At 36.0% G+C, this 15,362-nt stretch overlaps 1 protein-coding gene across 1 annotated transcript in view; it reads left to right on the top strand.

The window, feature by feature from the left end:
* Kif4a (kinesin family member 4A) overlaps nucleotides 1-15,362 on the top strand; it is a 124,333-nt gene that overhangs the window by 88,797 nt on the left and 20,174 nt on the right. Inside the window, exons 19-20 of the mRNA XM_005401621.2 lie at nucleotides 8,017-8,100; nucleotides 8,557-8,670. Coding sequence (XP_005401678.1) covers nucleotides 8,017-8,100; nucleotides 8,557-8,670 — 198 coding nt within the window. The remainder of the gene's footprint in view (nucleotides 1-8,016; nucleotides 8,101-8,556; nucleotides 8,671-15,362) is intronic.

Genomic DNA, 15,362 nt, shown 5'->3' on the forward strand with positions numbered 1-15,362 from the left:
GTTTTTCTCCGGTACCGGGAACCGAACTCACGACCTTGCGCTTGCCAGGCAGGCGCTTTTGCCGCTGAGCTAAATCCCCAGCCCCTATAAAAAATATCTTGTATATAAATGTTCATAGTAGCATTGTTTGTAACACCCTAAAAGTGGAAACAATCCAAATGTTCATTGACAGATAAGTGGATAAATAAAATATGGTATATAATAAAATATTACTTGGAATAAAAAGGAACGAAGAATTCTTACGTGCTGTACACACATGAATGTTGCAAACATTACTAAGTAAAATAAGCCAATCACAAAAGATCATAGTGTATGATTCCATTTATATGAAATGTTTAGAATAGACAGAAAGATTAATGATTGTGTAAGGTTCTGTGTAGAATGGAGAGTGGCATATGGGGCTGCTTTTCAGATTAACAAAAATACAATATTCTAAAGTTAGATTGCAATGTTAGTTAACAGCTCTATGAATATACGCATTCATTCAGCCTTTTTTTTTTTTTATTTTGAGGCAGGATTTTGCTAAGTTGCCCAAGCTGGGCCCAAACTTGTGATCCTCTTGCCTCAGCCTCCCACAGTGCTCGGATTACAGGCATGTGCCACTATGCCCAACTTTGATTTTTTTAAGCAAGTAAAACACTGAAAGCTCTTATTTTCCAGAGGCTAAGATTAGTGTAATGTACATGCTTTTAACTTTTATCTCTAAAGAACAGTTTACTTTTTAAATTTATATGCTTTGATTATCCCCTTTGAATTATAAGACAAGTCTTATTGTTTAGCCCAAGAGAAGGTTTATTTAAGAATTTCTTCTCATGTGCTGAGGCACAGTCATTAAGATGTTTGCCCAAACAGAACCTCTGGTGAAACATTTTATTCGTCATGAAGTGATCTTTATCAATAATGTGGATTAAACAACAAATTACTTTTCTGGATGTTCGCAGTAAACTGTATTCTTGTTTAAATGTTAAACTTCCGCTCCTAAAGTTTAATTTTAAATTATTTGAACGTTCAGTATATATTTGAAGTACAATAAAACAATCCATTTAATATTTTTTAAATGTTTAAGTATAAAAGTTTTGTAGCATAAGTAGCTAGACTGATTTATCATATAACATTGATTCGCTTGTGTCACTCCCCCATTTTAAATTAGATTTAAAGTGCCATTAGATTGTAAGTTTTAGGTTCATGGCACAAGAACTCCTGGGGAATGTGCCCACAGATAGATAGGTAACTTTCTAATAATTAAGGAAAGCAGAACATATTCTATTTGTATTAGTGTAGTCGTGCCAGCAGACACTTGTATGAGAGACAGAGACCCATACAATCACCATCATTTATGAAATAAGAAGAGAAAGTGCTAGTAAAAATAAAGGGAAGCACCTCCATGTACCTTGTAGAAAAAAATTAAGATTATCTATAATAACATACAAAGACCAAAAATAAATTGTCGCTCTCTCAAACTAGTAATTGCCACAGGCAATTTCCTTGTTTGAGTCAGGTATTTGAGAAATTATATTAGTATTAAATTTACTATTTTTGTTTATTGGAAAAAGTAAATCATTTTTTACCCACTTTTTTAATATAAAAATGCTGTACTGTGTCTTGCTTTTCTGTCTTATAAATTAAAGCCAACATATTCATATTTGTTTGACTCAGTATTAAAGAAAAAGTATTTCCCCTTATTTAAAATTATTTAATTTTTATTTTCACAAATAAAAAGGATAGTATTAATGTGACTGAATTAAATAGTCTAATCAAAAAACAGATTATGTGACAGGATTAAAAAACAAAATCTAAGGGCCCGGGGATGTAGCTCAGCAGCACAAGCGCCTGCCTGGCAAACGCAAAGTCCTGAGTTTGATTCCCAGTGCCAAAATACATACATACATACATACATACGATAATAATAATAAACAAAATCTAGCAGGCGAGGTGGTGTGTACCTGTTATCCACTCAGGAGGTTGAGGAAGGAGGATCGCTGAGAGTTCAAGGCCAGCCTGAACTGCATAGTGAAACCCTGTCTCAGAAAGAAAAAAGAAAAAAAAAAAGATGTTGTCTACAGAAGGCACAAATTAGAATCAAAGACACACAAAAATTGAAAATAAAAATATAGGAAAAGATCTACCATTCGAACATCAACTATGAAATCTGAAGTGGCTATATTAATATCAGACAAAATACTTGAAAACATAGACTATTACTAGAGATAAGAAAGGACATTTTATAATGATAAAAAGATCAATCCATCAGGAAGCTATAATAATTGCAGTCATATGTAATTTAACAGTGAAGATGTAGTCTGAACAAGGTATTGTTAGGTAATTTCATCCTTGTGTGGACATTAGAATGTATACTTACACAAATCTAGATGGTATCAATCAACGGACACAGCAAACAAAATATATAAGGCTGCATACTTTTTTTTATAAGGATAATACTCTAAAGTAATAAAAAGTGTATAGTAAATATATAAACCAGTAGCATAGTCATTTATTATCATTACCAAGTATTATGTACTAACATAATTGTATGTGCTATATGTTTGTATGATTGGTAGCATAATTTGTTTCCACAGCACGAATATGAGGGTAATGTGTTGTGCTATGACATTACTACCCAAAAGGAATTTTCCAGCCTCATAGTCATATGGAACCACCATCATGTATACAATCTGTTACTGAGCAAAATGTTATGTGGTATATGGTAGTATAAATATATATGTGTACCTAATAACAGACCCCAAATATAGGAAGCAAACATTAGTGTAAATGAAAGGAGAAATAAATCAACAGTTATATTTAGAGACTTCAATAACCTACTTTTCAGTAACGAATGGAACAGCTAGGCACAAGATGCTCAAGGATGTGAAAGATTTCAATAGTACTATAACCTAGGATTTTCACATCTATAGTCATAAGAAATATCAATATGTAGCTTATATGCTGTACTAAACTATAAATTAAACTTAACAGACATCTGTAAAACATTGCAATCAACTTGAGCAGGCCATATATTCTGCTCAAGTGCATAAGGAACATTCTCCAGGATAGACCATATGCTACACCATAAAACATGCCTCAAATAAATATTAAAAGAATTGGAACCATACAGAGCCTAATCTTACCACAATGATACAAAATTGGAAGTTAATAGAAGAAAGGCAAAAAAGAGGAACCAGGATATATCACGTACAGGTACAAATTCCCTATGACGAATGTGATCATTAGGTATATCTAAGTGATCATTAGGTATATCTAAGTGGTACCAATAAACTTGAATTGTAGAAAAAGAAGAAAGGAATTTGAAAGTTCGCAAATAAGAAATTAAACAGTACAGTTCTAAATAAATAGTAGGGCAAAAAAGAAGTCATGGGAAAGGCAGAAATTACTTTCAGATAAATGAAAACAGACAACATACCAAAATTTACGGGATGCAGTAAAAGCAGTAGTTAAGGGGATTTTTTTTTTTTGAGACAGGGTCTCACTGTGTAATTCAGGCTGCTTTTGTTTTTTTTTTTTGTTTTGTTTTTGTTTTTCTCCGGTACCGGGAACCAAACTCACCACCTTGCGCTTGCCAGGCAGGCGCTTTTGCCACTGAGCTAAATCCCCAGCCTCTCAGGCTGCTTTTGAATTCACTAGGTAGCCCAGGCTTGCTTCAAACCCGCAGCAATCCTCCTGCCTTAGCCTCCTGAGTTCTGGGATTACAGGTATGTGCCACCACACCTGGCTAAAGAGATTTTGCAGATGTAAATGCCTATACTAAAAATAAAGAAAGGGCCAGATGGTGTGATCCCAGCTACTTGGGAGACAGGAACAAGAGGATTGCAAACTTTGAGGCCAGCCTGGACAATTTGGTGAGACCCTGTTTCAAAACAAAAGTTTAAAAGGGCTGGGGCTGTACCTTAGTGGTAGATGGTCCTTGGGTTCATCCCTAATACCATGCAAAAAAAAAGAATGATACACCATGACCAAGTGAAGTTTGTCCAGGCTGGCCTCGAAGTTTGCAATCCTCTTGATCCTGTCTCCCAAGTAGCTGGGAGTAAAAAATAAAAGAAGACGTGTTTAACACCTGGAAGTAAGTTAAAATAATGTTCTTTACCAGTGAAATAAAGGACAAGAACCACACAATCCTTATAGACCCAGAAAATGCACTTGACAAAATTGAACACTCGAGATAAAACAACTCAAGACATCAGAAACAGAAGGAGACTTCCTCAGCCTGATAAAGGACACTGTTACCATTATTCTCAATGGTAAAAGACAGAAAAAATTACCCCCATAGATCAGGAACAAGACAAGGTTGTCTGTTCTTACCCCTTCTATTCAGCATTCCCCTGGAGATTCCAGCCACTAAAACGATCTCTGTTTGCAAATGACGTTATCATGCAGGTAGAAAATCCTAGCAAGTCGCTAAAAAGGTATCAGAACTAATATATCAGTTTAGCAAGTTTGAAGGATGCAAAATCAATATAAGAAAATTAGTTGTATTTCTATACACTAGAATTTAACCATTTGAAAATAAAATGAAGAAAACAATTCCATTTATAATAACATCAATAAGAATAAAAAACAGGAATAAATGTAGCAAAAGAAGTGTAAGATTTGCACACTGAAAACTACAAAACATTGAATTAATTAAAGAAGACCTAAATACAAAGTCATAAATAGGAGAATACTTCATGTTCATGGATGGGAGGACTTAATAGTCTAAATATTGGTTATCCCTCAGATTGATTTGCAGATTAAACAAACTCTCAATCAGAATTCAGTCTGACTTCATATAGAAATGCAAGGAGCTGGGGCTGGGGATTTAGCTCAGCGGCAAAAGCGCCTGCCTGGCAAGCGCAAGGTCGTGAGTTCGGTTCCCGGTACCGGAGAAAAACCAAAAAAAAAAAAAAAAAAAAAAAGAAATGCAAGGAGCTCAGAAGAGTCAAAGCAATCAAAGAGAAAAATAAATTTGGAGTTGTAACATTTCCAGATTTTAATACTTCCTACAAAGCAACATTAAGTAAGACTATAGTACTATGTAACGATAGACCTAGATCAGTGGAATAGAATTGAGAGTCCAAAAATAAACTCATGCAGCTATGGTCAATTGATTTTTAACAGTATTGTTAAGACAAATCAGTGAGGAAAGAATAATCTTTTCAATAAATGATGCTGAGACTACTGTATAGTCATGCATAAAATAATGAGATTGGAACTTGCCTCATACCATATATAAAAATTAAAAATAGATGAAAACCTGAAAGAGTTAAAATTATAAATCTGTTAGAAGTCATATTTGTGACTTTGGATTAGGTAATGTTTTTTTTTAAATATGACACCCAAAGCACAAACAGCCAAAGAAGAAATTAAATTAGACAGAAGTAAAAGCTTCTGCACCATAAACAATACCATCATGAAAGTGAATAACCAACCCAAAGAGTGGATGAAAATATTTACAAATCATATAGCTGATAAAGATCTTGTATTTAAAGTATATAAAGAACTCTTAAAACTCAGTAATAAAGATAACCCAGTTTTTAAATGAACAAAGCAATAAGCACACAAAAGGGTGCTCAGTGTCATTTGCCATCAGGGAAATTACAGTCAAAACCACAATGAGATACTATTTCACACCCACAGAGATTTCTAGAATCAGTTAGACAACTGTTGGCATGAATGTAGAGAAATTAGAAACCTCATACATTGCTGGTGGGACAAGAAAATGTTGCTGCTGCTTTGGCAAACAATTTGGCAGTTTTTTAGGAGGTTAAGTAGATATAGAGATATCATATCATCCAATAATTCCACTCAGTTCTGTCTACCCTGAAGGTATGAAAACAAGTCCATGCCAAAACTTGCACAGACATGTTTGTAGAACAGTATTCATAGTAGCCAGAATATGGGAAAGAACCTAGTGTCTATCAACTGCTGAATGGATAAGTAAAATATATGTCCAATTAATAGAATATTATTCAGCCATAAAAAGTAATAATTACTGATACATGCTATAACACAGATGAACCTTGAAAACATTATGCTAAGTGAAAGGAGCTAGTCACAAAAGAGGACATACAGGATTCTGTCTATATCAGGTATCCAGAATAGGCAAATCTATAGAGACAAAAGAAATTAGTGGTTGCCTAGGGGTTTGGGGAACAGGGCGACAGAATTGTGAGGTAATAGCTAAAAGGCATGAGACTTGTGTTCATGATAATGAAAATATTCTAACATTGATTGTGATGTTAGTTATGTCAACTCTGAACATGCCAGGAAACATTGAATCATATACTTTTAAGTGCATGAATTGTATAGATGACTTATATTTCAATAAAACTTTTTTAAAAAACAGAAGAAGAAAAGAGTTAAGTTAGACAGAAGTGAAAGCTTTTGCACCATAAACAAAAGTAAAGTGATGACAGGTTTACATTGTACAGGAATGTATACTTCCCACTGGCAAGAATCTTTATTTTGTTCACTTATATATTCCCACTGGCTAGAAGTGACTAGCATATAATGCTTACTCAACATTTATAGAATGATTTTATTGATGACAAATGCAAAACTTGCCTTTACAAAAACTAGGAAGTGAAGAGAGCCTCAAAATTTACTCCATGCTTTTGAGTTAATGCAAAGTCAAAGGAAACAGATAGTTTGAAGTAATAAATTTGGTTGTAGGAAAATTATCTTTGGTACAGAGAGTCCTAAAAGATAATAGTGCAAACCAGATTCAAGGAAGGTGTTGGGCTGGACTTAGTAATTAGGGAAGTGTCTTGCATAGATGTACACTGAAACCATGGGAGTAATGAGATCATGGAGATGAAGAGTATATAGACAAAGAGGGGAACCTGTTTATTTCATATAAGAATGAAAGCAATGGGATTTGTAAGGTTGAAAAAGAATTGGGATGCTGTGGGAACGTTCCTGGGAGTGCTAATGATGGTAAGAGAAGCCAACAAAGGTCAGGACTGTAAAAGCCCACTAAATTTAGTAAGTGTGAGATTTCAGGACAGTGGTAAGAACTTTTTTCAAGGGGATTATAGAATGAAGAGTAATGACAAGTGAAAGCACTAAATACAGATCCTTATTTCAGGAAGATTGGTGGTGAGAAGAGTGCTAGGTTTTCTCTTTTCACTGGACTAGTTTAATCTCCTGGCTGCATTTCTTTAATTCTCTTGATCTCTCAACACACATCATACTTTATTACAAATGTATGGTACAGTGTTTGTATTCTCTAGTGCTCTCTGTAAGAGTAGTAATCACATCATATTCATCCCTGTATGCCAGAAACCTAGCACAGTGCCTAGTGTGTAAATGGGTTAAAGGAAATGAATTGTTCTTGTATGCCGGCAAATGCATGACTAAAATGGCTCACTGTGTGTCCAGATTAAATAAGGAACAAGTGAAGCCATTAGCAGCTTAATGGATTAGTAACATAGGGAAGGAGCTAAGCAATCAATGCAGTAAATGTGTGCTCAGATTTCTTGTCTTCTTGATCTTTAATTTCTGAGAAAAGACATACCTTATTCAGTAACAAATAGTTTTGTTCAGGCGTGGAAATCTCTTTACTGGCGTGTTACCTTAATTTATAGGTGGTTGGCTATATGATAGGCTTCCTCCTTTATGCCAGCCGCTGTATTTTAACATGAGTGGACCGGTATGTTTGAGGGAGGGAAAGAGTACTGGTCTGTTTATCAGGAGACCTGAGTCCTGGCTTTATCAATAGCTTCCTATGTAGAACACACTTTATTAGATGATCTTTAAAGTTCCTTCTAGGTCTTACATTCTATGATATTGCCAATAATTAATTTAAGACAGAGACTTCAAGAACTTATCTACAGAGCGATGAGCTGAACAAGGAAACCATATTTCCTTTACATACAAACACGCTTTTGGAAGTATCAGTTCTTAACTCTGATTGGAAAATTGAAGGCAGCTTGCTATATTGTATTTAGCCCTATGTATTTTTAGATATAAGGTTTTATTTTAGCTAGCTGAACAGCAATTAAGATCTGACTTTTTTCTTATTAGGACCGTAAGAGGCAATACGAGCTGCTCAAACTTGAAAGAAACTTCCAGAAGCAGTCCAATGTGCTCAGACGTAAAACTGAGGAGGTAGGTAAAAAAAATCCAGTGTGCTAGGCCAAGGTCTTGTCATCTTCAGGTTTAGATGCTGTCAGTGTTCTAAGAAATCAGGGATATCAATCTTGACTGGTAATTCCTAAATCTTAATCTGTTATGTGTTATGAACTGTGAAGAGAAAAACATGATGGGAAATGGTACTTCTCAAATAAGGATTCTTTTTCTAATTGGGTTTCATTCCAAAAACCAGAGTAATATTGATATGTCACATTTCCAGGCATTTTTATATGCAGAACGTCCTTGAAATGTGTTTCTCCCCTATGTTTTAAAGTAGTAACTATTCACTGGTATTACATCCATGGAGACTTATAAACCTGGTTCCTGTAGGAACTTAAACCCAGAATGTCTTTTTCTACTAATACGCTGTAAAGTTAGAATGTTCTTCTTATTACCCTTCATTCAACATAACTGTGTGCCCTTTTTATTTAGGCAGCAGCTGCCAACAAGCGTCTCAAGGACGCTCTCCAAAGGCAACGGGAGGTTGCAGATAAACGGAAGGAGATTCAGAACCGTGGAATGGAGGGCACCGCAGCTCGAGTGAAGGTACAGATAGTGAGAAATAGCTTTCTTTTGGTCTAGAAGTAAACACTACAACATTTGAAGTTCTACCTCAAAGCCTTGTTTCCTAAAAGATACAAATATGTTTGCCTTCGTTTGCCCTTTCTCTGCCTTTTTTATTCTGTGTGGAAGCCCACCCAAATACCGCATTGAAGAATAATCTTCCCTATTCATTCTGCTTACCACAGTGCTAGTCTCCTCTAGATACACCCCCACAATACACCAGAAATAACGCTTCTCCTGTTCTGTAGGTATTCTTTAATTGAGGCAAGTCGATGCCCAAAATTAACCGTTCCATGAATAGAATTACTATTTTAAAAAAAACCTCACATACAGGTACAATGGACCCTCACCTATGAACAACTTGGAACAACTTGGGTTATGAAGAGTATTTTAGGTTTAGCTTTTGACCAAAGTCTTGAGTTATAACCCAAATGTCAGCCACTTGTGCCGTTATAAACAAAGACTTGCAAGGCCAGAAAAGCATATGTAAGCATATATAAGCCTCAGCCTGAGCCCAGAGGCGCGTGTTTATGGACGAGATTTCCATCTGTGCTTTATATAATCGCTACGATTACTATTATTAAAATGGCCCCCCAAAATACTAGAAAGGAAGCTAAGGAAGGAAGGGAAAGTAAACAAAGCAGTCACAATCAAAAAGAAGGAAATTGTGGAGAAATATGAAAGTGGCGTTATGTGACCAATCTCACTAACATGTACAGCATGTCAAAATCTATCATCTACACAACCTTACAGAGAAAAGATCTGTATAACGAAGCCTTGTGTTGCTAAAGGTGTTACTCTAATTATTAAGTCATGATCAACAGTGTTAAATGAGGTAGTAAGGCTATATTAGTGTGGATAAATGAAAGGAGGATGGCAGGTGATAGCCTATATGAGTCTATAATTTATGAAGAGGCTAGGGCAGAAAATGCAGATCTCATAAAGGATAATCCATCAATGAGTGATAATGGTGAAACATTTCATACCAGTAAGGGGTGGTTTCACAATTTTAAAGCGAGAACTGGGGTTCATAACGTAACTAGGCGTGGTGAAGCAGCCAGTGCTGATAAAAGGGCTGCTGAAAATGACACACACCACTTTGAAATGATGACACAGAGAAATGGCTTTTGCTCTCATCAAGTTTTCAACTGAGACGAAACTGGCCTTTTCTGGAAAAAAATGCCCAGGAGAACATGCGTTACCCAGGAAGAAGAAAATGCCAGGCCACAAGCCTGTGAAGGGTAGACTAACTTTATTGCTATGTACCAATGTGAGTGGTGACCTCGAGATAAAACCTCTCCATTTATCACTTTGAGACCCCTAGAGTGGTGAGAAAGCATAAAGTCATAAAGAACAGGCTAGGGGTTATGTGGTGATCTAACACAAAAGCCGGGGTAACAAGAATACTTTTTCTTGAGTGGATCAGGGAGGCTTTCTGTCCTACTATTAAGAAATATCTAGAGGACAAAAGTTTACCAGTCAAGGCTTTCTTCATCATGGACAATGCTCCTGCTTACCCATGAGATTTAGAAGAATTGGCTGAGGAATTCCCATGGCTCTCAGTCAAGTTCCTCCCACCTAATACAACTCTTCTACTGCAGCCTATGGACCAATAGGTTATAGCTAATTGCGAAGCTATATACCAAGGAACTGTTCCTGGATTGCTTCCAGATGGTCTCTGATACAGATTTAACCCTTAAAGAGTTCTGGAAGGATCATTACCATGTCCTTTCCTGTGTGGGGTTAATTGAGAAATCCTGGGCCAATGGGTCTCTAAGGACCCTGAGATCTGCCTGGAAGAAAGTATGGGCCGGGTATGGTGGCACATGCCCATAATCCCAACACTCGGGAGGCTGAAGCAGGAGGATCGCTGAGCTTGAGGCCCACCTGGGCTACATAGTGAGACCTTGTCTCAGAAAAAAGGAAAGTGTGGCCTAAAATTATACAGGACAGAGACTTTAAAGTCTGTGTAGAGGAGCCTGAGCCTTCCATTGACCCTGTGGTGCATGACAGTGTCGGCATAGCAGAGTCCATGGGCTTGCAGGTACAGTGGTGATGTGGAGGAACCGGTGGAGGAACACGCAGAGGAACTGTCTACAGGGCAGCTTCTGGCTGAGCAACAGAGAATGCAGCTGAGGAGCTTTCTGAGGAGGAGGGGGAGTAGCAACAATCAGTGCAGCAAAGTTCTTCTGAAATAAAGGAAATCCTGAAAAAATGGACAGAGCTACAAACATTTGCAGAGAAGACACCCAGACAGAAAAAAGCGAATCATTGCGTTCACTTGCTTCATGACAGTGTCATGTCATACTACAGAACAGTGTTAAAGAAAAGACAGAAATAGACAACCTTAGACCAGTTTTTAGTTCTGAAAATGTTTCTGGCAAATTGTGCATATTGTACATCCCCTTTTTATTATGAATTAGTTAAGAGGTGCTTTGGGAGGTTTCAAATGCATTTATGGGTATTTCCATTATTCTTTATGGAAAAAAGTCTTGATTTACAACTAACTTGTATTAAAACCAGCCCTCGCAAACAATTGAGTTCGTAAGTCAAGGCTCCCCTGTATCTTTATAAACGTGTAATTATTTCACTTGGATAAATATCTAGGAGTAAGACTGCTGGGTCATATGTTAAGTGTATACTTAACTTTATAAGACACTGCCAATTTGTTTATCCACCTGCTCAGTTCTGATATATAGAAATACAATTGATTTTTGTATATTAACTTTTATGTTGACTTTAGTCTACTAGCTTTTTTGTAGGTTCTACATGGAGTTTTCCATGTACAAATCATGCCACCTATAATTGCAGTTTTATTTTTTCCTTTCTAATTTATATATCTTCTTACTTTTTTACCTGCCCTTTTGTATCTGTTAAGACCTTCAGGATGATATTGAATAGGACTAGAAAGAGTAGACATCCTCCTGTTCTTCTTAATCATAGAGGGAAAGCATCCAGTCTCTCACCATTAAGTATTATGTTAGCTATAGGTTTTTCATAGATGCCCTTTATCAAGTTTAGGAAATTCTTATCTATTATCAATTTGATGTAAGTTTTATCACAAATGGATATTAAATATTGTCAAGTACTTTTTTGTCTCTTAAGTTGTTGATTTGGTGGATTACTTTGAATAACGCTCACATGTGGAACCAACCTTGCATCCCAACCCCATTTGGTCATGGTAGATCATCGTTGTGTATTGTTGAATTCAGCAGTAACAGGTAGTTGCTGGCTTACTTAGGGATTTTTGACTTTATAGTGGTGTGAAAGTAGTATGTAGTCATTGGAAACAACTTCAGGTTTTAGATTTTAATCTTTTCGCAGGCTACTAACATGTGGTAGGATATTCTCGCGATGCTGTACCACAGCAGCAAGTTCTAGCTCCCAATCAGCCATGCAATCATGAAGGCAAACAACTGATACTCTATAGTGTACTGTGTCGCCAGCATTTTTTGATTATTGTGTTAATGTGTTTTTATATTCCATCATGACTACAAAACACCTATTTTTGTCTCTTATACCCATACAATCATTTTGTTTCTCATGTTCAGTGTACAATAAATTCCATTAGATAGTCAACACTTCAGTTATAAAACAGACTCTTCATTAGGTGATTTTGCCCAACTGTAAACTATAACATAAGTGCTCTGGGCACATTTAAGAAAGACAAGTCTAAACTAGCTATGATGTTCAGTAGATTAGATAGATTAAATGCATTTTCAGCTTAGGATATTTTCCACTTACTCTAGGTTTACTGGGATGTAAGCCCATTGTACATTGAGGAACATCTGTATGTAAAATAAAGTTTTTGTTGAAAATTTTTGCATCTATGTTCATGAAGGATATTTATCCGTAATTTTCTTGTAATGTCTTTGGTTTTGGTCTCAAGATAGTCCTGGCCTCATGAATTGAGTTAGGAAGTAGACCCTCCCAATCAGTTGTCGAGAAAATTTTGTATACAATTAATATTATTTCTTCCTTAAAAGTTTGATAAAAATCACCAGTAAAGCCATCTGGGCCTGAAGAGTTTTTGTTTGCTTGCGTGCTTTTACTATTTTGGAGGAAGAATGGTAACAAAATTTCAACTTCAAAAATTGATGTCAGTGCTCTGGGTGGTGGTGCATGTCTATATAATTCAAGCTACTCAGGAGTCAGGAGTAGTAGGATCTCAAATTCCAGACCAGCCCAGGAAACTTAGCAAGGCTCTGTCTTAAAAAAGTCTGGGAACATAGCTCTGTGGTACAGTACTTGGTAGCATGTGTGAGGTCCTGTGTTCAACCCTCAGTACAACAAAAAACCTATAGTGTCATCTCTCTCATTTCTGTTATTTTCTTGTTTTTTTCCTTTTTTCCTGAGGTTTATCAGAGAGCAAACTCATTCTGGTAAATGGTTAAAATGGTAAAGTTTATGTTATATATGTTTTATCACTACAACACATTTTTTATTTTATTTTATTTTTTTTTTTGGTTTTTCTCCGGTGCCGGGAACCGAACTCACCACCTTGCGCATGCCAGGCAGGCACTTTTGCCACTGAGCTAAATCCCCAGCCCCTACAACACATTTTTTAAATTGAGCTCATTAGTTTCCACCACAATCTTTATTATTTCCTTCTGCTTGTTTGGATTTAATTTGCTCTTATTTTCTTAGTTCCTTGAGGCAATTCTACCATCACTGATTTTCAATCTTTATTATTTTCTAATATAGGTATTTAGTGGTAGAAGTGCCACTTTAAATACTTTTATTAAAACATCCCACACATTTTGGCTTTTTTTTTTGGTACCAGGAATCGAACTCAGGACCTTGCACTTGCCAGGCAGGTGCTTGTGCCACTCAGCTATATCCCTGGCCCACATTTTGATAATATTATATTTTAATTTTCATTCAACTCAAAATATATTCTGATTTTCCCATTGATTTCCTTTTTGACCTATGAGTTATGTAGAAGAATATTATGTACTTTCCAAATATTTGGAGATTTTTCCAAGCATCTTTTTGTTACTGATTTCTAGCTTTATTCACTCATGGTCAGAGAACATAGTTTGTATGACTTGAATATTTTTGAGCTCATTGTGACTAATTTTATGACCCAGGATATGGTCAATCTTGGTAAATGTTCTGTGTGTACTTGAGAAGCCTATATATTCTGTTGTACAGAGCATTCTATAAATCTCAATCATATTGACTTGCTTGTGCTGCACTCCTAGTGTATCCTAATTGATTTTCTGCATACTTATCCTATCAATTTTTTTTAATTTTAAAACTAAAAGGAGAAAAACATTAACAGACAGACAACCTTTTACAAAATAGCAAAAAAACAGTACAGACAATACAGAGTTGCAAACAAGGTGGTAGGAAATTAACAATACTTCTTGTATTACATATTGATATCTTCAAAGTGGTTTCTCATGAAAACAGGTAGAGACATGCAATATTGATCAATCAAGGAAATTGTGGTACTTTTATATAATGGAATATTACTCAGCTATAAAGAAAGATAAACTCAAGGCCTTTATAGGTAAATGGTCACAACTAGAGACCATACTCATAAGTGAAATAAATGAGACCTGCATGTGCAAGCACCACATTGTCTCACTAGTGTAAAACCTGAAAGAGTTAATATAAACTAGGAGGTATGATAGACATTGTGAAATGATAGGAAAACACTCAGGGGTAAAGGGCAACTGGGATGGGGGAAAAGAGAAGGGAAAGATCCTATCAGTTATTGAGGGAAAAAGTATTCAAATTGCCAACAATAATTTTGGATTTGTCTAGTTTTCTTTGTAGTTCTGTTTTTACTGAATATGTTTTGGTCCCCTGTTGTTAGAGGCATGAAAGTTTAAGATTAATTGTCCCCTCTATTATTATGAAATAAACTTCTTTGTCCTGATAATATTCTTTGTCCTAAAGTCTAATTTTTCTAATATTAATGCATTCTTCCAGCTTTCTTTTGATTAGTTTTAGCATGATATTTCGTACTCTTTTAACTTCTTTGCGCTGTCATTTTTAAAACGTATTTCTTAAAGGCAGCATGTAGTTGGTTCTTTTACCTTCTTTGTTGACTTAATGTGGTCAAACCTTGGATTGCAAATAACTTGGTCTGCGAGTGTTCCACAAGACCAGCAAATATTTCTAAGAAATTTTAACTTGATAAATAAGCAATGTCTTGCAATACAAGTAGTACACAATGGCAAATGTCATAAGATCACAACTGGCTTCTCTCGCTCTCGCTCTCACTCTCACTTGCATGCTCCCTCTGTCTGTCATTCTCTCTCGCTGCTTTGATATACAAGTCCTTTGAACTATTTGTTCTTGCAAACCAAGGTTTGACTGTATGGTTTTGGTTCACAGATTTTGGTGCTTTGCTTTTCAGAACAAACATTATGTTCTCTTTTGAACAGTTGACTTCTTTATCATGATGAAATGATCCTTTTATCACTGGTGGTATTTTTTTCATAGGAATTTTACCTCAATCTGATATTGTTATGGTTTGTGTTGGAATGTACCCCCCAAAGCTTCATGCAGTCATGATGGGCAGGCTTTTCAGAGGCGGCTGAATCTGGAGTTTGTGATTGGTTCATTGTCTAGTGCTGGGATTGGCAATGTGAGTGTTGTATCCACACTGAGGCGGGGTAGCCTGCATACAATATAAAGGAGGAAAAGAAGCTTACTCCTCC

The sequence above is a fragment of the Chinchilla lanigera genome, unplaced genomic scaffold (assembly GCF_000276665.1).
Source record: "Chinchilla lanigera isolate Chin_1 unplaced genomic scaffold, ChiLan1.0 scaffold00074, whole genome shotgun sequence".
NCBI lineage: Eukaryota > Metazoa > Chordata > Mammalia > Rodentia > Chinchillidae > Chinchilla > Chinchilla lanigera.